Source organism: Cotesia glomerata, linkage group LG6, assembly GCF_020080835.1.
Source record: "Cotesia glomerata isolate CgM1 linkage group LG6, MPM_Cglom_v2.3, whole genome shotgun sequence".
In the NCBI taxonomy this organism is placed as follows: Eukaryota; Metazoa; Arthropoda; class Insecta; order Hymenoptera; family Braconidae; genus Cotesia; species Cotesia glomerata.
The window spans coordinates 4,881,904-4,904,549 of NC_058163.1; the positions used below are offsets into that span (position 1 = coordinate 4,881,904).

General features: G+C 26.9%; 5 protein-coding genes across 5 annotated transcripts; 2 read left to right on the forward strand and 3 right to left on the reverse strand.

Moving 5' to 3' along the window:
• Positions 1 to 134: 134 nt before the first annotated feature.
• On the reverse strand, positions 135 to 5,880 carry LOC123267649 (nicalin-1). The gene is made up of 5 exons (XM_044732386.1): positions 5,487 to 5,880; positions 4,783 to 4,970; positions 3,250 to 3,588; positions 2,954 to 3,163; positions 135 to 1,206 (listed from the first exon to the last, which is right to left on the reverse strand). Exons 1-5 carry the CDS (start codon positions 5,659 to 5,661, stop codon positions 415 to 417), a joined length of 1,704 nt encoding a protein of 567 aa, XP_044588321.1. The 5' UTR covers positions 5,662 to 5,880; the 3' UTR covers positions 135 to 414.
• Positions 5,881 to 5,989: 109 nt separating this feature from the next.
• Positions 5,990 to 9,472, forward strand: LOC123267666 (activator of basal transcription 1-like). The gene is made up of 3 exons (XM_044732415.1): positions 5,990 to 6,460; positions 7,118 to 7,322; positions 9,166 to 9,472. The coding sequence occupies exons 1-3, from the start codon at positions 6,235 to 6,237 to the stop codon at positions 9,455 to 9,457; spliced, it is 723 nt and encodes a 240-aa protein (XP_044588350.1). The 5' UTR covers positions 5,990 to 6,234; the 3' UTR covers positions 9,458 to 9,472.
• Positions 9,473 to 9,629: 157 nt separating this feature from the next.
• LOC123267663 (trimeric intracellular cation channel type 1B.1) lies at positions 9,630 to 14,181 on the reverse strand. Its single transcript, XM_044732413.1, has 6 exons — positions 13,920 to 14,181; positions 12,524 to 12,776; positions 10,846 to 10,934; positions 10,684 to 10,771; positions 10,474 to 10,594; positions 9,630 to 10,125 (listed from the first exon to the last, which is right to left on the reverse strand). The coding sequence occupies exons 1-6, from the start codon at positions 14,038 to 14,040 to the stop codon at positions 9,970 to 9,972; spliced, it is 828 nt and encodes a 275-aa protein (XP_044588348.1). The 5' UTR covers positions 14,041 to 14,181; the 3' UTR covers positions 9,630 to 9,969.
• Positions 14,182 to 14,307: 126 nt separating this feature from the next.
• On the forward strand, positions 14,308 to 17,239 carry LOC123267664 (DNA repair protein XRCC2-like). Its single transcript, XM_044732414.1, has 2 exons — positions 14,308 to 14,417; positions 16,434 to 17,239. Exon 2 carries the CDS (start codon positions 16,435 to 16,437, stop codon positions 17,209 to 17,211), a length of 777 nt encoding a protein of 258 aa, XP_044588349.1. The 5' UTR covers positions 14,308 to 14,417; position 16,434; the 3' UTR covers positions 17,212 to 17,239.
• LOC123267236 (putative gustatory receptor 28a) lies at positions 14,411 to 19,641 on the reverse strand. The gene is made up of 3 exons (XM_044731789.1): positions 18,416 to 19,641; positions 17,331 to 17,420; positions 14,411 to 14,507 (listed from the first exon to the last, which is right to left on the reverse strand). The coding sequence occupies exons 1-3, from the start codon at positions 19,523 to 19,525 to the stop codon at positions 14,442 to 14,444; spliced, it is 1,266 nt and encodes a 421-aa protein (XP_044587724.1). The 5' UTR covers positions 19,526 to 19,641; the 3' UTR covers positions 14,411 to 14,441.
• Between the last annotated feature and the right edge of the window lie 3,005 nt (positions 19,642 to 22,646).

A 22,646-nucleotide genomic window follows, 5' to 3' on the forward strand; every position in this document is an offset into this window, starting at 1 on the left:
TTAAATAAAATTTTTTAAGCATGAAATGTTAAATTAAAAAAAAAATATATAAAATGTAATTTATAATTTTTTATGGCAATAAATACTTAAAAATTTTTAAAAAATTTTCTAAGGTTGAAAAGAAAACTCGAAAATTTATTGTACATATATTTATATTTATTGCTCTATTACTTTAATTACATATAATCGCTCTTGAACTCACTCAAAAAATCACTCGCCATTTAAACTAACAATTTGTTCATTATTACCCACAAAAAAAAAAACTTAATTCTATTTCAATATTTCTTCCTTGATTCACAACAGATTCTATTACTTAAATAATTGCTAATTATCAAAATTTACACAGATAACAAAAATTTGAATAAAATGAGCTAAAGTTCTGTGTAAGCAAATAATCAACAATATAAAAATAATTTAATGGACTTTATTTTTATAGCTAGCAAAACGCTCAACGAAGCTATAAAAGTTAGAAAATTTATATACAGCTAAATAAATAATCGCTAAATAAACCGCAATAGCAATTGTCAAAAATAAATCGAATATCGCTGGCTTAACACTGTAAACATTCATTACTGTTTTAGTGTTGTCATAAAACACAAACTCAGGATCTCTTTTGTCCGCAGAGTAGTAATGAATTTTAACGTCACTCAAGTACCTCTGCATGTATTCATGCAACGAATTAACCAGCGGATTGTTTGAGTTTTTGCTGTCTGATAAAATTGGCACCGACCGCGACTGAGACGTCAAGTAATCAAACAAAACATTTAATGAATGTTTGGACACTGCGACAGGCGTCGACAATATTTCCGTGGAATTTAAGTTGTAGATCCGACGCGCTAGTGCTTCGCCGACTAATTTAGTATTTCTGTGCAGCCTATCTAGTTTTTTATTGTTGTTTATGTCGAGTATCGACGCTCTCAAAGGATTATCGTGATTTCTGAGAGAAGATATTGTCACCGCTGGCAAGCGTCTTATACTGTAGCGCTCGTGCTCCCAAGCCAAAGACTCGTCGGCCAGGTTAATTTTTTTATGAATACCTTCTAGACTCACGTTGTCTTCAGTCTTGGAGTTGTAGCTCTCGATTACGGTCTTCAGTTCGTTGTAGAATAAGTAACCGAAGGAGTTTTCTTTTGGAGGCTTTGACACGTGCAGGTAGATGTTGTCTGATAGAGACAAGGCGTCCAAACAGAGAACGTATGATGCGTCCTGAAATTTACATTAATATTCATTTTTTAGTTACTAAAATATATATTCGATAATTTTTTATTGTACGGCTCGGAATATTTTAACTAATTAATTAAATTGAAAATGAAAAAAAAAATTTTTTTTTAACAATACAAAAGTTGAAATTAATTATAACTAGCATCCTTGAAGTCACTTTGTGACTGCCGTGACTAGTGAACTATAAATAAATAAAATTTTGCGTTATTAAATAATGACTTTTGTTAATTGCACTATACTTTCTTAAATATTGACGTTTTTAAAGATATAATAAGCTCATCCCGATATTACACTCATCGAGACCTTTCATTTGAGTACCAACATGCATTTTGATATATTTTTCATATATACATATATATATAATATATATAAATATATGAAAAATTGATGTGGGTACTCAAATGAAAGGTCTCGATAAGAGTAACATCGAGATGAGCTTATATCTTTAAAAATGTCAGTAGTTGACAAGATACAAGGTAATTTTTTAATTATTGACATTTTTAAAGATATAAGCTTATCCCGATGTTACACTCATCAAGAGCTTTCGTTTAAGTACCCATATGCATTTTTCATATATTTTATATATATGGTATTTGTGAAATATATAAATATATGAAAAATTGATGTGGGTATTCAAATGAAAGGTCTGAATAAGTGTAATATTGGAGTGAGTTTATATCTCTAAAAATGTCGATAGTTGACAAGATACAATGTCATTTCTTAATTATGGACATTTTTTAAGATATAAACTCATCCCGATGTTACATTCATCAAGAGCTTTCATTTGAGTACCTACATGCATTTTTGATATATTTTTCATATATACATATATATAATATATATAAATATATGAAAAATTGATGTGGGTACTCAAATGAAAGCTCTTGATGAGTGTAACATCGGGATGAGCTCATATCTTTGAAAATGTCTATAGTTCACGAGATACAAAGTCATTGCTTAATTGTGTATCTAGAGATAGAGCATTTTCCAATGCAGCCTAAATACTTATCATCATAAATTGACTATTTTAAACCCATTTTATCATATAAATACACTAGCCACAATATTTTGCTTATTCTCTTAATGATACAGATTTTTAAATCTGGAGTAAAAAATGATTTTTAGCTAATTTTTTTAGATTTTTAATAAATTTTTCTCTAATTAAAATTTTATTTTTTAGTTTTTTAAAAACTAGAATTTTAAAAAATTACAAAAATTGAAATTAATTACAACTTTTAAATTTTGGAGTGAAAAATGACTTTTAGCTAATTTTTAAGAAATTTTTTCTGTTTTTTAAAAATAGAATTTAGAAAAAATTTTCTTAAAAAATTATAAAAATTTTAATTAATAACAATTTTTAAATCCTAGATTGAAAAAATAATATTTAACTAATTTTTTAAGATTTATAATGAATTTTTCTGAAATTAAAACTTATTTTTGTTTAAAAAAAAAATAGAATTTAAAAACATTTTCTTCAAAGATGATAAAAATTTTTAATTAATTACAATTTTTCAATTTTCGAGTAAAAAATGATTGTCACACAATTTTTTTATAAGTTAAAAAAAAAAATTTTTAATTTAAGAAAAAAAAATTTTTTTTTTAATTCTGACAAAGATTCAAAATATTCATTTTAGAATTTTTTACAGTAAAAAAAAAATTACCTGACCGTAAAATTGAAAAATTTTTAAACATTACTTTAAAATAAATATTTTTAAATCTAAATAAAATTTACCTGAATAACAGAGCCTTCCAAACCATCAAATTGATCTTCGAGCCATTTTTTACTTCCATAATAATTCAATTTACCTCCGCCACTCAGTACAAACACAACATTAAATTTCGGTCGTGATTTACCAATTGAATACAAAGCTGAAAACACCCTCGCTAGTTCTAACAACATTGACACACCTGACGCATTACTCTCTGCACCCGTAGACAGTTCCTGTTACAATAAAAATATAAATTATTATAAATTCCAGTCTTACCACTCTTCAATTTTTATTACATATATACAAACAATAATTTTACCGTAACGACACTTGAACTATCGTAATAAGCAACCAATGCAATTGTCGGCAGTTTGTCCTCAGCACCAGTACCAGATAATCTACCATGAATTGTCGCTATCTTGACGTCATTACGAGGAATTGGTTGACCCGCACTAACAATAACCTGATAACCACTAGCTGAGACAATATCAATCAACGACTGAATCTCGGAACTAGTTTTTACTCCGTTGTTATTAGTAGAAAATCCGACCTCTAAATCAGTTATTATTGATTTTAGATTGTCGTTCCATGGTGAGAAATATACTGGGATTGCTACTTCTCCACTTGTTAGCATAGTTGTTTCTAGTAATTGTATTGCCTGGAATAAATAAAATTATATAAATCATTCTGTTAATTTAATTTATTTATTTCCCAAAAATACATATATAGCTGTACATATAACTGCATAATATTCCTATAGAGACAAATGGTTGTCTGTACCTACATAGGGTAGGGAAAAAGATATAGGCCTAATGCCTAGTGATAAACAATAATATTAATTAATAACTTTAGTATTTTAAGCCTTATTTTATTTTTTATTTAATAACTAAGATTGTGTTATTTTAGAGACTTAGTTGATTCTGTATATTTGTTAACTATTTTTTCATTTTAACCTTGTTCGTCTTATTAATTTCCGCCAATACTTTATATTCAGTTGGCAAAAGATTAAAATATTTTATAGCAACGTAGTATGGACTTTTACAATATCTAATTCTATTGATTTAACATAGTTTTGTGTCTAGATCTCCCATCATAATCATTGTACAATTTTTTACATTCATCATAGTAGTAAAATAAACTATTTAAGATAAAAGTTTGTTTAATATTTAGTGGTGTGTTATGTTCCAACCTGTTTTTTGATTATTCTTTTGTGCATAGACAATAGCGAGTTAATTACATTGAATTAAAGATTAATTAATGAAGATTTATAAAAACATAAATTTTTATTAAATTCAGGATGTAAAAAAAATTTTTTTTTTTCTTAAATAAATGTTGTGATGACTCAAAAATTAGAAAAAAAATTCTCTTTGATTTTTAAAAATACTAAATAAAATTTTTAGAGTTTCTTATCAAATTCTTATCTTGATATTTAACGGCGTTAAATAAAAAACGTGTGAAATAAAACATCTTATCAGGGTGGAAAAATAATTATCAAATTTTTTTTTGAGTTTCTCTATTTAAATTTCCTAATTATTAAAAATTGTTTTTTTTTTGATAAAAATTAAAGTTATTTTAAAAAAATTACACTTGGAATTTTTAAAATTTTCTTAAGATCGAATTTTTTAAATAAATTTTTCTTGCCATAATTTATTAATTAAAAAATTTCTAAAAATTATCAGATGTCTTTTAATTTCAGTACCTATCATATATTTTAACTCAAAATTATGATGAGAAACTTTTTTTTAATTGAAAAAAAATAATAAATTCTCAAGCTTTTAAAAAATTTTTTGATAATACTTCTGATAATAATAACTAACAATAAATATATTAAAAATAAATAATTTAATTATACCTGCTGTTGATCAATGGTTAAATTAGTCATGTCTTTAGGAAGCATAATAACTAATGCTCCAGCTTTATTTTTAATTGTATAAAATAAATCAGGTGTTAAATCATTAAGACGTGCAATAACGCAGTGCCGGGATGTGCGCCAATTACTTAATCCACGTGCTTCCAACAGTACTGATGCACTTCTGCAACCTGAAATTTATTTTAAAAATAATTTTAATTAAATAAACAAATTTTTTAATAAAATTGAAATTTATTATAGTAAAAAAAAATTGCAATTATTACTTTAAAAAACTAACAGTAATTAATAATAAACAAATTTTTTTAATGAAAATTAATTTAGCATCTATTTAATAATTAAAAAAATTTTATAACAAATAAATGGCAAAAAAAAATTAGAAAAAAATAGACAGAGAAATTTTAAAAAATAAAAAATGCAATTTTTTATAAATAATTTTTTGGAACAAATTTTTTTGTAAAATAAAACTAAAAAATTGTTCAATGACTGCTAACTATAATGTCATTTTTTAAAAATATTAATATGTAAATTTTTAAGCTAATTTTTTATAAAAATAAAATTATTTGACGGCTGTCAATTTTTTTAAATTCCTGAGTTAATTAAAATCAATAATCAATAAATTATATAAAAATAAAAGAAAATATAATATTAAAAATAATTATTTAATAAAATAATAATTTATAAAATACCATGAGGAATTCCGTGTAAATCATACTGATGCATGCGATAAACAGGTAATTCATGTGAAGCAGCCACCGGATTTACCGGAGATACAACAATAAAAATAGGTAATACAATTAATAAATAATAAGGCAAGTAGCTGCGACAGAGTTCGGCAAAACTATCGCACTGTTCTAACCACATTATTACTCGGTTTGTTGTTATTCCAAAAAAACTTAAATTTATAACATAAATTTATCTGCTAATTTATTTTTAACACTTTCAATAACTTTCTGCATTCAAATTCACACTTTTTCACTATTTAAAACTTTGTTATTTTATTAACATTATTTAATAATTACAATTAATGTTTTAATCTCAGTCAGGAGTCAAGTCACGGCTCTCCACGTCCTCGGTTATAGTTTTATTCTTCTAGTGACTTTTTGGCGGTGAGAAAATTAAAAAATTTTTACTCCCTAGATCCTAGAATTTTTTTTTCTTTAGTTTAGTTTTTTATGCTGTAAATTTTTTTTGGAAAATTTGACAGTGAATAATTGTTTCAATTTTCAAGTGTCAATTATTTATTATAAATTTTTTTTTTAATTTTTTCAGGTGTCATTAAAGTGACAGCTGATACGCATGCGCAGAAAATAAAATAACTTAAGTGAGGAAAGTTGAGACATTTAATTTCCACGCGTGTTTCCACGTGTAGTTAAATTGAGGTTACTCAATTGTTTTTTTTTTTTTTTGGAGTTAAAATAATTATTTTATTAAATAATGGAAGATATAGAAGATAAAAATTCAGATGACAGTCAAAGTGAATTTTTAAATAAAGAAGTGGATGATAATGAAGAGAACAAAAATGTTAAAAAGAAGAAAAAGAAGTCTGGTATTGTTTATTTATCACAAATACCTAAATATATGAATTGTGCGATTTTGAAAAATCTTTTGTCAGTACATGGAGAAATTGGTCGGGTTTATTTACAATTAGCACCTAAAGATGGTAAATATTTATTTATTTTTTTTTTACTGTTATGAATTACGTCTAACAATTAGGTTTTTTATTCTTGTAACTGTTAAATTAACACTTGATTTTTTTTTTTTAAATAAAATAATCAAAATTAATTTAGCAGATATATAAAATTTCATAAAAATTAATTTAGTAGATATTTAATAATTTAAAAAATTTTTTAACTGATAAGTTACGGCAAAGAAAATGAGAAAAAAAAATTGATATGTAGAAATTTTAAGAATTTATAAATGCAATTTTTTAAAAATAATTTTATTAAACAAAATTTATTTGTTAAATAATATTAAAAATTTATCAAGTAACTGTTAATATAACTTTAATGTCACAATAATTTTTATAATTTTTGTAACAAATAAATTTGGCAAAAAAATTGATACAGAAATATTAAAAAATTGAAAATGCAATTTTTTTTAAATAATTTTTTGGAACAAATTTATTTGTTGAATGAAATTAAAAAATGGTCGACTGCAAAATATGAAAATGAAAATTTTTTTGTTTTTTTAAAGTATGAAAAAAAATTGAAGTACCTATTTATTTTTCTAAAATTTTTATTTGTATTAATCATTTTTTTTATTAATTAATTGTTGAACTAGTTTATATATTTATTTTATTACTTAATATAATTTTCAGAGCAAGCAAAATCGAAGACTGTCAAAAAAGATTCAAAAGAGAAAAAAAATATAAGAGCACCGCGAATATTCACCGAAGGCTGGGTAGAGTTTGAAAGCAAAAAAGCTGCTAAATTTGTGGCTAATAATCTTAATGGGCAGGCGATTGGTACAAGGAAGGGTAGGCGATTTTATGACGTTCTTTGGAATATTAAATATTTACCCAGGTAATTAAAATTTTTTATTTTTTTGAAGTAAATAATGTTTGTTACATTTTTTTAAGGGGTTAGGGGTAGTCAGAGGCACGAAAAAATGAGAATTTTCAGTATTTTTTTTTTGCTATTAAATCATGTTATTTTACAAAAGTAGTAATATGGCATTATTATACAATGTTTTGACTTGAAGTCACGAAAATTTCAAAAAAAAAAAAAATTTTATTTCCAAAGTTATAGCTGTCTGTGTTGACCCAGTTCCAAAAAAAGGTCCTTGTGGTGACAATCATAAGTCCTTGGAGATTCATCTAAAATCAATCGGATGAAAAAAATTAGTTTTATAAATAGATAATCCTGGGCCTGATCGAAGGATTTTTTTTTTTTTTTCAAAAATTAACAAAATGGCGGCCTTAGGAAATTTTTGTCTAGATTTTTGGGAAAAAATCAACAGTTAATTGGTCTTAAAAAATCGAAATTTTTGAAAAAAAAAAATCCTTCGATCAGGTCCGAGTTTATTATGTATTCTAAAAGCTGTATAAATTTTATTAAAATCTACTGAGCGGTTTTCGAGTTACAGTTGTCACCAGTTCAAAAAACATAGTTTTGAGAAAAACGCGTTTAAAGTTTCACACTAGATTCACGTACAGAAATACGAATTATTAAATTACTTACATCGAGTCATCTATTCCTGGACCATATAATAGTTCTTCAGCCATTGTGGAAGTTTCCAAAACATCAATTTGCTGTTGCCTACGAAGCATTCTGCCTTCCCGAGTGTTGTCGTTGGCGCGCTGATCTGCCACTTTCACACGTGCAGCATCCAATTTTTCAGCATACCGATGGGAATTAGACCCACAATTAAGTCCTAGGGTATCCATAATCATTAATAATGAATTTGTACCTTCATTAAATATACAAGTAGCTATGTACGCAGCAATTTGTACGATATAGAACTAGTATTCACGGTTTTTGGGCATATTTTCCACACTAGTTGGTTGAAGCTCTCATTATTATTCTGATTGAATCCACCTACACATCTTGAAAGTAAATTATCATTACTGAGATCGTCGTAAATTGGTTTAATAGCTTTTAAAACATCAGGAGGTAAGGGAGAATAATCTTGAGTATAAGTATCAAGCTCTCCACTTGCTTCAGCGCGCTGGTAAGAGCACCAAGAATCTTCGCCTTTGGGACACATATCATGATTCGGATTTTCATCAGTCGAACCGTAGTGGTAAAAAGTTGCCATAATAGCAGATTTCATATCTTCAATAGAATCGCAATGACGACGTATTGATAAACCATAGTACTCAGTTAATTTGTCTATTACTTTTCCTGTAAGCCTACCTCTACCACCAAGACCTTTTTGTTTAGTTTTGTAATTTAGTTTTAGAAATTGTAATTATATATATTTAGGTATTTATAAATTTAGGTACTACTACATACACCAAAGTCTTAGTTCATGGATGACAATAGAACCCTAAAAGGGGGTTTCTTGAAGCTGCCGCTAGCTATCTGCTCCCGAGCGCTTTGAAGTACCCGAGCTCTCTTTGTTATTTGTCGAATAACTCAAAAACTAATTATCGGATCGACTTGAAATTTTCAGAGAATATTTTTAAGATATTACACATAACGAAAATGCAAAAAAAAATAATTGATTTTTTGAAAATTCTGACTACCCCTAACCCCTTAATAGATAAATTATAGCAAGAAAAATTGGTTTAAAAAATTTCATCTTTAAAAGCTCGAAAAAATTATAAATGGAATTTTTTAAGAATAATTTTTTCGGCTTAGCTTATTTTTCAAGAAGAATAAAAAAAATTGTCACGTAAATTTATTAAATTACTATAAATTTTAGATTTAAATGGATACACTTGAGCGAACGTTTAGCGTATGAAAAGGCTGTTCATAAACAACGTTTGCGTACTGAAATATCTCAAGCTAAACGTGAAAGCACTTTCTTCTCATACAATCTGGATCGCAGCAAGAAATTGAAGCTCAAAGAGCAGAAAGGTGAAATTAGTAACTTTGTGGTGCCTGAAATAAAACAACGTGAAACAGAAATGGAGATAGTAGAGAAAAAGAAGAAGAATAAAAAGCAAAATAATGTCGAAAATGATCGTAAAACATTTCTTAAATCAATTTTCTAGTTTATTTAATTTTTATTGTATAAATCTTAATTTTATAAATAAATTTTCTAATTTTTATTGTATAAATATTAATAAATTTTTCACTTAAATAATTAACGACCATCAAATTTTTTAATTCTTACATTTTGTAAAAATAATTAGCAAAATTTGTTTTTTTTTTAATTTATTTTTTTTTAAAACAATCAAGACTTTTTCAAACTTTATTTTCTATCAATATATACCATGATTTTATTGTAGGTATAAAAATATCCTTGGAAAAAATTTGGTAACTTTACTTTTTAATGAGCAATTGCAATTTTTTAATATTGTAAGTCGACGTAATTATAATTATTTTCAGAGTGACTAGATATTTATGACTAGACTTATTTGAGTATGAAGAAAACTTTGGTAAAAAAAAAAAATTTCTCAATGCAAATTATTAATTTCTGATATAAATTATCGAATTAATGAGCGTTGATCTAGAAAAAAAGGAAGGCGAAGATTATGATTAATTATTATTAATAATAAATAAATTAGTTATTTTTTTTTGCATCAGCTTTTTCATCTTTTACTTGTCCACGTCCAAATAGTTTTGTAAAACGGTCCATCAGTCCACCGAAGAATATTTGACAGATGAGATTTTCGAAGGGTACAAACGGATCATGAATTCCCAGCAAGATTGATGAAAGCTAAAAAAAAAAAAAAAAAAATTAATTTTTTGTAAAAAATTTTTTCAATAATAATTAATTTTTTATAAAAATATTGAATATTTTTAAATCGAAAATTTTTTATCAATTTTGCCTTTGATAAATTTTGCGAAAAAAATTTTAAATCTTCTTATCATTTGTAGTAATTTTCAATTATCTAATTAAATTAAACATTAAAGAATAATTCTTATCTTATCTATAAGTAATTAAATTTAGATAATTATGTTAATAGAGATTAATGTTTTTTCTAAAAAAAAAAAAATTACGATAGACATTTTAATCTCAAATATCTTCTACTTTAATTATTGCAACTTATAATTGATGAATTACCTTGAAATAAATGAAGAATATAACAATTCCGAAGTAAACAAGAGCATGTGGCGCAGAAATCAAGTCAGTCTTTTTGTCCAAGACAAATATTATCGATGCTACCAAGCATGCTTTAGTTGGGCTAAGACAAACAAAAATAATACAATCAATAAATTAAATAAATTACAAAGAAGAAATATTAAATAATGTTGATATAATATAAATACATACAAGCTAGGTTGCATAAATTCCATAGCAGTTGGTGTCCAAACACCGCGGATTAATCGTTCGAATAATTTTGTAAATCCAGCTCCGTTACCTAAAATATTTAATTAATTAATTAATATAAGTATATTAATAAATTAATTATTTATTAGAAAGTTTTTAAGTTACCTTTAAGTGTACCGATGAGAATCATAATAAGATATGCATTAGGATATAATTTTCCTGCGTGAGTGACACCATCGTAAACTTTTTTACATCTGAAAAATATTTTTTTAATTAATTATAGTAAAAAAAAATAATAATATTAATAATAATCTGTGTTATTAGGAGAATAAGAAAAATTTTGTCTCCAAGATAGTCAAATGATAAAATCGGTTTTTTTAGTGAAATTTAGTGTCATTGCCATGTCATTGCTCTAGATAGATAATTAAGAAATGACTTTGTATCTTGTGAACTATTGACATTTTTAAAGATATAAGCTCACCCCAATATTACACTCATCGAGACCTTTCATTTGAGTACCCACATCAATTTTTTATTAATTTATATATATTATATACATATGTATATAATTTTTCATATATTTATATATGTATATATGAAAAATATATGAAAATGCATGTGGGTACTCAAATGAAAGCTCTCGATGAGTGTAACATCGGGATGAGCTTATATCTTTAAAAATGTCAATAGTTAAGAAAGTACAGTGCAATTTAACAGATGTCTTGTGAACTATTGACATTTTTAAAGATATAAGCTCATCCCAACATTACACTCATCGAGACCTTTCATTTAAGTACCCACATCAATTTTTTATTAATTTATATATATTATATACATATGTATATATGAAAAATATATCAAAATGCATGTGGGTACTCAAATGAAAGCTCTTGATGAGTGTAACATCGGGATGAGCTTATATCTTTAAAAATGTCAATATTTAAGAAAGTACAGTGCAATTTAACAAAAGTCATTATTTAATAAAGCAAAATTTTGTTTATTTATAGTTTACAAGTCACGGTAGTCACATAGTGACTGCAAGGTTGCTTCACAGAAAGAAAGATTTTTGACTCGAGAACAAAATTCTTGGCTCAAGTAAATTTTCGGGTGCCCGAAGGAAGACCGAAGTTAAAATCCACCGAAGTAAAAATTTTTCTTGAAATTCTATTCTTGGTGGAAGTAATTTTTTCTTATTTCAAATTATCATTAATACTTGATACAATAAATTTTTATATTTGATTAAGATTTTTAGATACTTTGGGGAAGCAGCGCCACCTACTTCAGCTGAGAAAAAAATTTTCTTACCCTAAGAAAATTTTTCTCTTGAATATTTGATACCCATTTTAGATTATTTTAGAGCGCAATTATACATATTGAATGAAAAAAAAAATAATTCAATATTACTTGATCTTCCCATTTGACATGTTAGTTAATAAAAATATTAATGAAAATTTACATCAAGATATTTAATTTTTGGAGCAAGAGAGAAATTTTCTCAAGACAAGAAAATTTATTTCTGTGAAGAACTTAATTTTTTGGAGCAAGGGAGAAATTTTCTCAAAACAAGAAAATTTTCTGGACTTAAATAAATTTTCTTGGATCAAGATACGTATTTCTTGAAGCAAGGAATTAATTTTGTTGGAATAAGTGAAATTTCTTGTGTCAAAAAAAAAAATTTTTTTTCGCCCAAGAAAATAATTCGGAAGAAAAATATTTTCTTGGTTCAAGTGAACCTTTCTTTCTGTGTAGTAATAATAATTTAAATAACTTTATTATTGATATTAATTTAATATTTTTAGAAAATAATAATAATAATGATAATTTTTAAAATACAAAATCTTACCTGTAAATTTCTTTCATCGCAGAAAATAAAATTTTGACTGGTAAAAATTTAGCAACTTTATACCCAATGTCAAAAGGCGTATAAAATATCACATACCATACCACTGTTGCGACAATTACTTGAGGTGTATTTTTTAAGGGTGCAAGTATTGGTTCACCTATCAATCCATTGCACAACATACCACCGGCAAATACCACCAGCATTGTTGACAGCCAACATGATATCGGGTGTTTCCGTGAGAATGCTTGAGCACCTGTTTTTTAATCAAACAGAAATAATTATTTTATAAATAAATAAATGAAAATTAAAGTAGCAGATATAGAATAATTTTTAGAATTTTTTTAAGAAATAAATTAGTGCGAAAAAAATTATTAAAAAAACATTGGCTTGTAAAAATTATAAAAAATTAAAAAAGCAATTTTTTTTAAATAATTTTTTTTGTTAAATAAAATTTAAAAATTGTGAAGTGACTGCTCATTTTAATGTCATAATAAATAATTATTTATTTCAAAAATTATATTTATTTTTAGACCCATTATTAATTTTTTTTTTTTTATAAAACATATGAGAATTAGTATTTTAGAGTTTTAAAATATTGTTTTGATATTTGATAACTTGAGCTATATTTTTGTATAATTGACTCTAATAATAATTCAACATAAAGAGCGCTTGGAACTCTTCAATCTGTAAAAAGCTAGAGTGTAAACTTTCTCAAAAATTTTATTCTTGTTGAAAAAATTCAAACTTGAATTCTATTTTAAGGAACTAAAATTTGGACCTAAAATAAATGAAAATAAATGAGTTAAAAAATTTTCTTTAACATACAAAAAAAAAATTTTTTCTTTATCTTGAAACTTAAAAACTATCAAAGTCTTAAAGATTATAATTTACATAAATAAAAAATAATTTACATAATATCCGTAAAATAAAAATTTTCACAATTTAAAATATAAAATATAAAATATCAAGGATAAAATTACAAAAATAGAAAAGAGCGCTCGCCAAATATTTAATAGTTACATAAATATTAAAATTTTACCTAAACATAAATCCAAAATTTTATTTTTTTCAGTCAATTATTCAATTAACAATTACAATTATTGTAATAGTAAAAAAAAAAAACTATATCTTATTTTTTTTTTCAATCCAATGAATGTAATTAAAAATCAATAAACAATTGACTGTCTGATTACAAATTTGTTTATTATTAATCAAATTAATGACGCAAAAGCTTCTAAGTAAGAAAAAAGTTAAAAAGTAAAATTAAAAAAAAATATAAAATTTATAAAAATAAAATAATAGATAAGTATAGAGTATAGTGTAAGCAATAAAATAAAAGATATAATCTGGGAAGTTTTAAATATAGAATTAGCTATTCGGGTAGGCATGAACTTACCGGGTCCTAAATCCTCTCTGACGTGCAGCGCACACAATACACTATGTGCGATATCGAAATACGGAAACATTTTTAATTTAATGACCTGATTGGCCAGGTCTAAAAATGCCTCGGGATCCATTATTACAAAATAACAATTTACTGTTTAACAAAAAATAATTTTTTGTTTATTTAAACCACCAAGATCAAGTAAATAATAAACTAGACAAGGTTTACTTAATATTATAAATTCGCCGGACTACTAATGATCCGACTGCAGTCGTATACCGTATACTGTCTCACTGAGAGGCTTCACACACACACAAACAAATGTGTATATTTTTATCATTGTGTATATGCTTCTCGCGTTATATTGCTGCACTTGGAATATTTTTTTATCCGCCGTTGGTAGCTTGTAGATTGACTTATCAAGGTGGCGCTAGTTGTTACTTTTTATCAATGGTGGACGCAAGACGCAACGGCCATTTTCATTCAGCTCCGTAAAAGTTATACTTGCAGGTAAGTGATGCTCTTTATATTTAATTAAACTTGATTGTTTATGCGAAACTGGATGAGGATGATGAGATACGTCACTATCGTACCAGAAACCTGAAATGAAAAAAAATAATCAAGGAGATCCAAGTACCCTCCTAGTGTAAGGAAAATAATACGTAGAAATACTTTTGTTATGCATCTTAAAATTAATTTTTAAATTAATTAATAACATTTTTGAGGAAATTTCCGAAAAATTTATTCATTAAATAATTATTAACATTTAATTGACTAATAAAAAATATAGCACTTTGAATTACCGGTATACACTTGACAACACCGCAAGAGTTCCCTAACCTTAAAATTTATTTATGTTTACTGTCCAATTAAAATGACTAAGATCTTCTAGCATTTCAAAAAACCGCGGTTACTTATGCTTTGGGTAACTGCGCAAGCGGTGTTGCCAAGTCAAATACAAGACTTTAAAGAACGAAAGTTCCTTATGATTTTTCATAAAAAATATAAAATATCTTTGTAGTACGTTCAGAAACCTACTTTTTTATTGTTTTAATCGAAAGCTTATTCTTTTTTCAATCAAATTCAATGAAAATAAAAATTTTTTTAAATCGTTAATTGCATTAAATTCTTAACCAAATACACGGCTGGTGGAATCTCCATTTACCTACATGGAAAAATTACAATTTTAAAACCTAATTATTTTATTAAATATCCCGGAAATCTACTGTTTTTTAATTTTTTTATTAATCATTAGGCTACGTAAATTGAATTTATAAATTTCCAGAAAGTTTTAAAAATTTGACTACTTCGCGTAAGTCTCCTTAATGCTTGAAGAAGATTAAGAAGATCCAAGTACCCTTCTAGTGTAAAGAATATCTATAGAAAAATAAAACGTAAAAATACTTTTGTTATGCATCTTAAAATTAACTTTTAAATTAATTAAGGTAGTTATTTCCCAACCTATAGTTTATGCTATGGCTGTCTTCGTCACGCGCTAGTGTTGCTTCTCTTACGGGCTATTGCTCACTTACTTCCACGCATGACTTTATTTGTTTACTTTACTAGTTTATCAATGATTTCTCAAAAACTATGTGGTAGGGAATTCCAGAATTTTGTAGAGTAATTATACATGTATTGATCTAAGTAATATTAGTTTTTCGTGAAATTCTTAAAATTTCTTCAATACAAAAATAATAAAACTTCGCGGTTTTCTCTCTCTTTTCCCATACCGCCTGTGTAAAAATATCATTTTCGATTGCAATTATCTTCGGTTAAACGTAGTAAACCGTCTCTAAATTTTAACAGCGTGTGTATTATGTATTTAACTACTTCTATATGGAGTTTGGGAGATTTCTTGAATTATTGCTTTTTGGGCCTAACTACCTTAATAACATTTTTGAGGAAATATCAGAAAAATTTACTCCTTAAATATTTATTAACATTTAATTAACTAATAAAAAAATATAGCACTCTGAATTACCGGTATACACTTGACAACACTGCAAGAGTTCCCTAACCTTAAAATTTATTTATGTTTACTGTTTAACTAAAATGACTAAGATCTTCTACAGTCGACGCTCTCTGTATTTGACCATATTCTTCCTCTGTATTTGACGATTTTACACAGCTCTTATGGACAAGGACGAGTCAAATACAGAGAATGGTCCTGTACGGGTGAGTCAAATACAAAGAGCGTTGACTGTAGCATTTAAAAAACCGCGGTTACTTATGCTTTGGGTAACTGCGCAAGCGGTGTTGCCAAGTCAAATACAAGACTTTAAAGAACGGAAGTTCTTTGTGATTTTTCATAAAAAAAATAAAATATCTCCGTAATACGTTCAGAAACCTACTTTTTTATTGTTTTAATCGAAATATCCCGGAAACCTACTGTTTTTTAATTTTTTTATAAACTATTAAACTGCGTAGATTAAATTTACAAATTTTAAAGAAGTTTTAAAAATTTGACTACTTCGCGTGGATCTCCTTAAATTAAAAATAATCTTAAAAATATATTTCATTTTTTAGAATGGCACAAAGATTGAAAATAGAAACCGGACTGGAATTTTTTGGAAGAATTCAACCCCGGCCAACTCTTCAAAACTTGGATGCTGATCTATTTCCTGATGGTGTTTCAAATAATGACACTATTGAAATCAGAGGAAATTCATCAAACTGGAATTCTTTGCTGCTAACTCAGCTGATTGCCAAGTGCATTTTGCCGACTGAACACGAGGGACAGAAAATTGATGGGATAAATGTTCGTGTATTACTTCTCAACACAAATCATAGTTTTCTGGTTTCAAGACTTGAAAAGACTATAGAAAGTATTTTATCCAAGAATGAAAATTTAGATTCAAGAAAAATTGATAGTATTACAAAGCGCTCTTTGAATAATCTAATTATTATCAATTGTTATTCAAGTTTTCAGTATCTTCTAACCTTAAAATCATTAGGTATAATTATAAGCAGCGAGAAGATAGACCTTGTAGTGATTGATAGCATAAATGCGTACTATTGGGAAGATAGAAAAAATGGCGGCCGATGGACAATGAGTTCTTATGTTAAAAATATTTTGATGTCTGTACAGAAACATACTCATCATTGGAACAATGTTTTTATCTACAGTCAGATAAATAATTTTCATACTAAAAGTAATCATTTGAATGCTTGTATTGATAAGGCAGAAGAAAAAGTACATCATAGAGTTAATGTTGATTACTGCAATAAAACAAATAAATATACTTGCTCGATTGAATCGCGTGGGAATAATTTTCGAATTGACTATCCGATCGTATTAAATTAAAATTCAATTACTGAGGAAGAAATTTAAACTATACGTAATATGTAAAAAAATTTTTTATGTTTACAAGTAATCTGTAAATTTTGAAATAAATTATTTGAGTGAAAATTAATCATACTTACGGCAAATAGAAGAGAATTGTCTAATGAAATAATTCCACATGCATTGAACTCCATTTTTTGGTGCAAAAGATTTCTTGAAAATTCCAAGAACTAAAAATGACAGTAAGTAAAAATATATTAATATATTAGTGTATAAATAAAATATATTAATAAAACAGAGTTGCGCACTGGAACTGTACTGGGCCCATAACCTGTTGGATTAAGGAGGTGTAGGTATAACAGACAAGACGGTTCGTGTAGTAGCTTTACTTACACTTAAAAATTTCTATAGTATTTTTACTAAAAATGTGTTGGAAGTATATTACGCACCGCGATATAGTAATTATGATACTCAGTTTTATAAATTTACTCCACTATTTATTCCAACTCAATTACGAAACAGTTTCTATAGTTTACTAAACATCTATCGGCAATTTGTTTAATAATATTACAATAAGTACAGATATTGTAATTTTACAAAACAAATTCTATTAAAAATATTTTGTAAATTTACTACCCCGAGAAAAAATATTTATATATATATATATTCATATATATAGCTAGTTGTTAGTTGAAATAATAAAAAAAGAAAAATTTGACTTGATATTTAATAAATATTATTTATTTTTGATTTACTTTACGATATAATTTCACAATCGAAATTTAAATATCACAAAGAAAATTACTAAATTTTCAATGCTTCCATTGTAATTTCTATTACAACTTTGTCTGGTGATTTTACAAAAATTTCTAGTAATCCAAATTACAAACAATTTTTGTAAATCTCCAAGTTTTCCAATGAAATTCGACGAACAGTTCCGTAAAATTACAATACAAGTAGAATTTTTACATGAAGATCGTAAAATTACAACATATCTTACTAAGTTTTATGACATCTTTTGAAAAATTACTAGAATTGTTTCATAATTTCGTAGTGGAAAACATCGATTTGTACTTTTACCCAACCTTTGTTTTATAAAATGATTGTAATTTTACAAATATTTTTAACAGTGTAATTATAATATTAACTTCTTCAGTACAACTAGCTAAATATAAAGAAGATCTAATCATATTTACCTGATCTTCAATTTTCTGATCCATCAAACACCGATCCAAAACCAGATGAATAGCTTCAGCGGTTTGTTTACTCTGAAAAAAGCCAATCTATAAAGTTTTGAAAACAGGTGGAATTTCTGCAGTACCTGAACTTTTATTCTAGTAACATTTGTAGTCATAAAAATGAAACTCAAGATCATGTAAGAAAACCATAAACCAACACTAAAATAATTAATAATATTTTCTTGTTTATATTTTTCAAAAAAGGAAAAAATTACAAAGTACAAGTAAACTGTTCCGGATACCCCGCTGTAAATGATAACGAGTAAAATGGGAATCCCAAAGAAATTAGATACTTCACTGGATAATTCGGATAATTGGGAATGAGCACTGCTGATGTGTCTGAGATCAAATGCGACTAATTTTGGATCAGTCAAGGGAGGTCTCTCGGCAAGTATAACTCGAGATTTGATGGAAGTTTCAACATTCCCAAGTTTTAAAATCCTTGTGTTGATAATCTTCAACCGATTAATCATCATGTTAAGAATTAATGAATACTGTGTCATCACCCAACTATTAATTACAGCTGGTACATACCGGACTGGTATTATAATTATCGGATAAACTTTTAACACTACTATTAACCCAACAAACGACAAGATAAAATGGCTTAGAATAACTAGATTAACGTAGTTGTCATTAATCGGTTGATTGGTCTTGTAACAACACTTGGCTAGAATTCTGTCAACATTTACAAACTTTCTCACTGTTTGGATGATTAATTTTTGCCGCAAGATGTATGAAATCCAAACAACGATGATCGCCATACCGCCACTGATTCTTAGGCTGACTCTTACAGCGATTGCTATGTGGAGATCATTTTCGTTATAAACAAATTCGTAAAGAAAACAAAGAATATTATAAATTATTATCAATAAACTCAATATAATATTGTACAACGATCCATAGACAGATGTGGTGATTGTAATTGTTTGATTGGAAAAATTTCTGCCTCTACACTTTTTCACTATTTGGGCTAGATTCAGCGCCCAGGGTGATAGACCAATTGTTTTGAAAAATATGTACTGAATGATAATTAACGCGCGATTTTGCCATGAAAAATTGGAATTATAATTTCTGCTGGAGAACGTTTGCTCCATGTTTGCTGATTAAAATTGCGGTCGATAAGTGGAACGTTTTTGCGTTGTATGAAGAATAATTGCTGTTGGTGATTAATGATACCTGGACATTTCATTACTTTCTTATCGATTGCTGTTTTTTAATAGATTTCATACAAATCTAATTATTGCAGTTGTTCTCATTGTACAACTTTTAAAAAATTCAACCATATTCTGACTCAGCTTGACAAACTAAATCAGAAAATGTCGTTCGTTTAAAAGTTTATATATATATATATATATATATATATATATATATATATGTATATATATTTAGTATAATAATATACACTACTCACAAAAATTAAGGGAAAAAAAAAAATTTTTTTTAGATTTTTGACGGGCTGTATTTCAGCGGAAAATGATCGTAACGCAAAAATAAAAGATGCATTTTATAGCTTCAAGACTCTAGTTTTCAGATCTTGAAGTCAAAATTTTTTAAGAATTATGGTTTTAACATGATCCGAAGAAATAGAAAACGAAAAAAAAATTTTCCAAATTTTTGATTTTTTTTTTTCGCTTTACGGGCTCAGAAAAATTTTTTCAGACAAAACGACCTTATGGAACAGATAGCCTGTTTATTCAGCTTCAATTTCATTTTTTGTTTAGCTTGATACCACCATTTGTTGCGGAGATATCTGAGATTACATGAAAAAGGACGTTTATGTCTTTAACCATCAATATCTCTGCAACCAATAATCGCACAGTAAAAAAAAGGACAGTTTTGGAAACTGGAAGAAAATATCATAAAAAAAAAAATCTTATCGATGTACGATACCGCTTTAAAAAAAAGTTGAAAAAAGTGACTTTTTCCCATATTTTGGTTAATCGGCTGTATCTTAATAAATATCGACGGGGAAGCTATATATTGCAGAAGTTTTTACACCTCAATGCACCCTTGAAAACCCTGTAAGTTTTCAGATCGATCCATTGAGTAGTTTTTCCGCCCCGAATATTAAAAATTTTGAAAAAATTGAAGGAATAAGATTTTATCCATTATCGTGCCGCAATTTTCAGAAAAATAAAAAATTGATTTTTTTTTCGTTTTGCTCTCAATTTTCCTCGGCTCATCAGTAAATTTGAATGAAAAGAATGACCAAAAAAAGTATTCGAAAATTAAGATAAAAAAAAAAAATTTTTTTTACAAAAAACGATACAGTTGATTAACCAAAATAAGAGAAAAAGTCACTTTTTTCAACTTTCTTTAAAGCGATATCGTAAATCGATAAGATTTTTTTTCTGGAATTTTTTCATGGGATTTTATTGGGAATTTCTTCCTGTTCCCAAAACTGTCCTTTTTTTGCTGTGCGATTATTGGTTGCAGAAATATTGATGGTTAAAGACATAAACGTCCTTTTTCATGTAATCTCGGATATCTCTGCAACAAATGGTGGTATCAAGCTAAACAAAAAATGAAATTGAAGCTGAATAAACAGGCTATCTGTTCCATAAGGTCGTTTTGTCTGAAAAAATTTTTCCGAGTCCGTAGAGCGAAAAAAAAAATCAAAAATTTGGAAAATTTTTTTTTTCGTTTTCTACTTCTTCGGATCATGTTAAAACTATAATTCTTAAAAATTTTTGACCTCAAGATCTGAAAACTAGAGTCTTGAAGCTATAAAATTCATCTTTTATTTTTGCGTTACGATTATTTTCCGCTGAAATACAGCCCGTCAAAAATCTAAAAAAAATTTTTTTTTTATTCCCTTAATTTTTGTGAGTAGTGTATATATATTAATATATTTTTCGATAGTGCCATTCACCATAAACATAGAAGCTCTATCACTTGATTGATATAAAATTCACAAAAAAACAAAAAACAAAACAATTAAAAGTATTTTTTTTGTTTTTAATTCTTATCTTATTTTTCAAACTAATAATGACTTTTTAATAACTTCTGTAGTGCTATACACGGAAAAAAAACATGATTCAAAAATTGCATCACTAATGATGTAAAAATCCGATTGTACTAGTGGCGTTAGTTTTGGTTTGAGGTGATACAAATATTGTATCACCGTGATGTAGATTCCACATCACAGTGAAGTAAATTATGAGTGCGCTACACGCATGCGCCTGAATATTGTATAGGTTATATTTGTTGTTGATGTGTTTTGTGTCGTATGTATTTTTTTATTAATTAAAAATTTGTTATAAAAAAAAACGTGAAAATAACATAGCCGATGATTTTGTATGTTCAATGCTAAAAGAATATTGTCTTGAAAAATTTATTTCAAGGTTTGAGGGTACGAATATTACCGTAGTTAGTCAAGTTAGTCCCATTTAAAATACATTAGATACAAAAATTGGATCAGTGGGTGGCGTAAATTTAGCATCACCTCTGTTGACTTCACAGGTGATACAATTTTCGTATCACCTGATGAGATTTTAAAGCCACTTTTTTTCCGTATATTTTTAAGTACTTAACATTGTAATCTACCATCGACGCACAAAAAAATTACACTTCTAGAGGTTTCATTCCGCTCCCACTCTATTTATTTCAGACCTATCAAATCAAGGAAGAATACAGGTTTTCTGCTTCCATTGGTCTTTATGATCTTCCTTGGGAGTTAATCTGAAGCGTATAGTGTGTGTTACGCAGTATATAAGCGATTAAAATTGATCAGAAATTGACCAACGCACAAATTTTCAACACATATTCTTCAAACAAACAAGTTTTTATATTTAAAAAGATGTTCAGTTTCCGTTATTGTTGTTCTTTTGTTATCATAACGCTGAATATCATCTCAGCGATGGAAATTCAAGAAAATACGCACAAATTGTCTGATATGGTAATGAAGTGCGGTAGGGATTTAGCTGACTTTGTGTTTGACGTTTGCAGTGATGCTGGTATTCACAATGTTAAGCCGTCTGATTTTGGAAACAATGGGTTCGGTCTTGACGATGAATGCTGTAGAAAATCATGTTTAGTTGAGGATATTTTTCGTTATTGTTCTAACTATCGTAAGTATATTTTTAATAAATAAATTATAGAATAATAAATTTACTGACTAAAATTTTTATTGTTTTTAGATTCCGATGAACTTTTTATCTAAAACTTCAAAATTCATCTTCTGGATTTTATAACAATTTTTTTCAAAAATTTCAA

Bases quoted from the DNA above. Each gene is read 5' to 3' on its own strand.
- LOC123267666 (XM_044732415.1), top strand. From the start codon at position 6,235: ATGGAAGATATAGAAGATAAAAATTCAGATGACAGTCAAAGTGAATTT. The intron at 6,461-7,117 runs GTAAATATTTAT...TATAATTTTCAG, and splicing joins ACAATTAGCACCTAAAGATG to AGCAAGCAAAATCGAAGACT. The intron at 7,323-9,165 runs GTAATTAAAATT...TATAAATTTTAG, and splicing joins AATATTAAATATTTACCCAG to ATTTAAATGGATACACTTGA.
- LOC123267664 (XM_044732414.1), top strand. From the start codon at position 16,435: ATGGCACAAAGATTGAAAATAGAAACCGGACTGGAATTTTTTGGAAGA.
- LOC123267649 (XM_044732386.1), bottom strand. From the start codon at position 5,661: ATGTGGTTAGAACAGTGCGATAGTTTTGCCGAACTCTGTCGCAGCTAC. The intron at 4,971-5,486 runs GTATTTTATAAA...AATAAATTTCAG, and splicing joins TTTACACGGAATTCCTCATG to GTTGCAGAAGTGCATCAGTA. The intron at 3,589-4,782 runs GTATAATTAAAT...TATTTATTCCAG, and splicing joins TAACCATTGATCAACAGCAG to GCAATACAATTACTAGAAAC.
- LOC123267663 (XM_044732413.1), bottom strand. From the start codon at position 14,040: ATGGATCCCGAGGCATTTTTAGACCTGGCCAATCAGGTCATTAAATTA. The intron at 10,935-12,523 runs GTAAGATTTTGT...AATATTTTTCAG, and splicing joins GCGATGAAAGAAATTTACAG to ATGTAAAAAAGTTTACGATG. The intron at 10,772-10,845 runs GTAACTTAAAAA...TAAATATTTTAG, and splicing joins TCTCATCGGTACACTTAAAG to GTAACGGAGCTGGATTTACA.
- LOC123267236 (XM_044731789.1), bottom strand. From the start codon at position 19,525: ATGGAGCAAACGTTCTCCAGCAGAAATTATAATTCCAATTTTTCATGG. The intron at 17,421-18,415 runs GTTTGATGGATC...TGTCATTTTTAG, and splicing joins TCATCTGGTTTTGGATCGGT to TTCTTGGAATTTTCAAGAAA. The intron at 14,508-17,330 runs GTAAGTATGATT...TTTTCATTTCAG, and splicing joins ACAATTCTCTTCTATTTGCC to GTTTCTGGTACGATAGTGAC.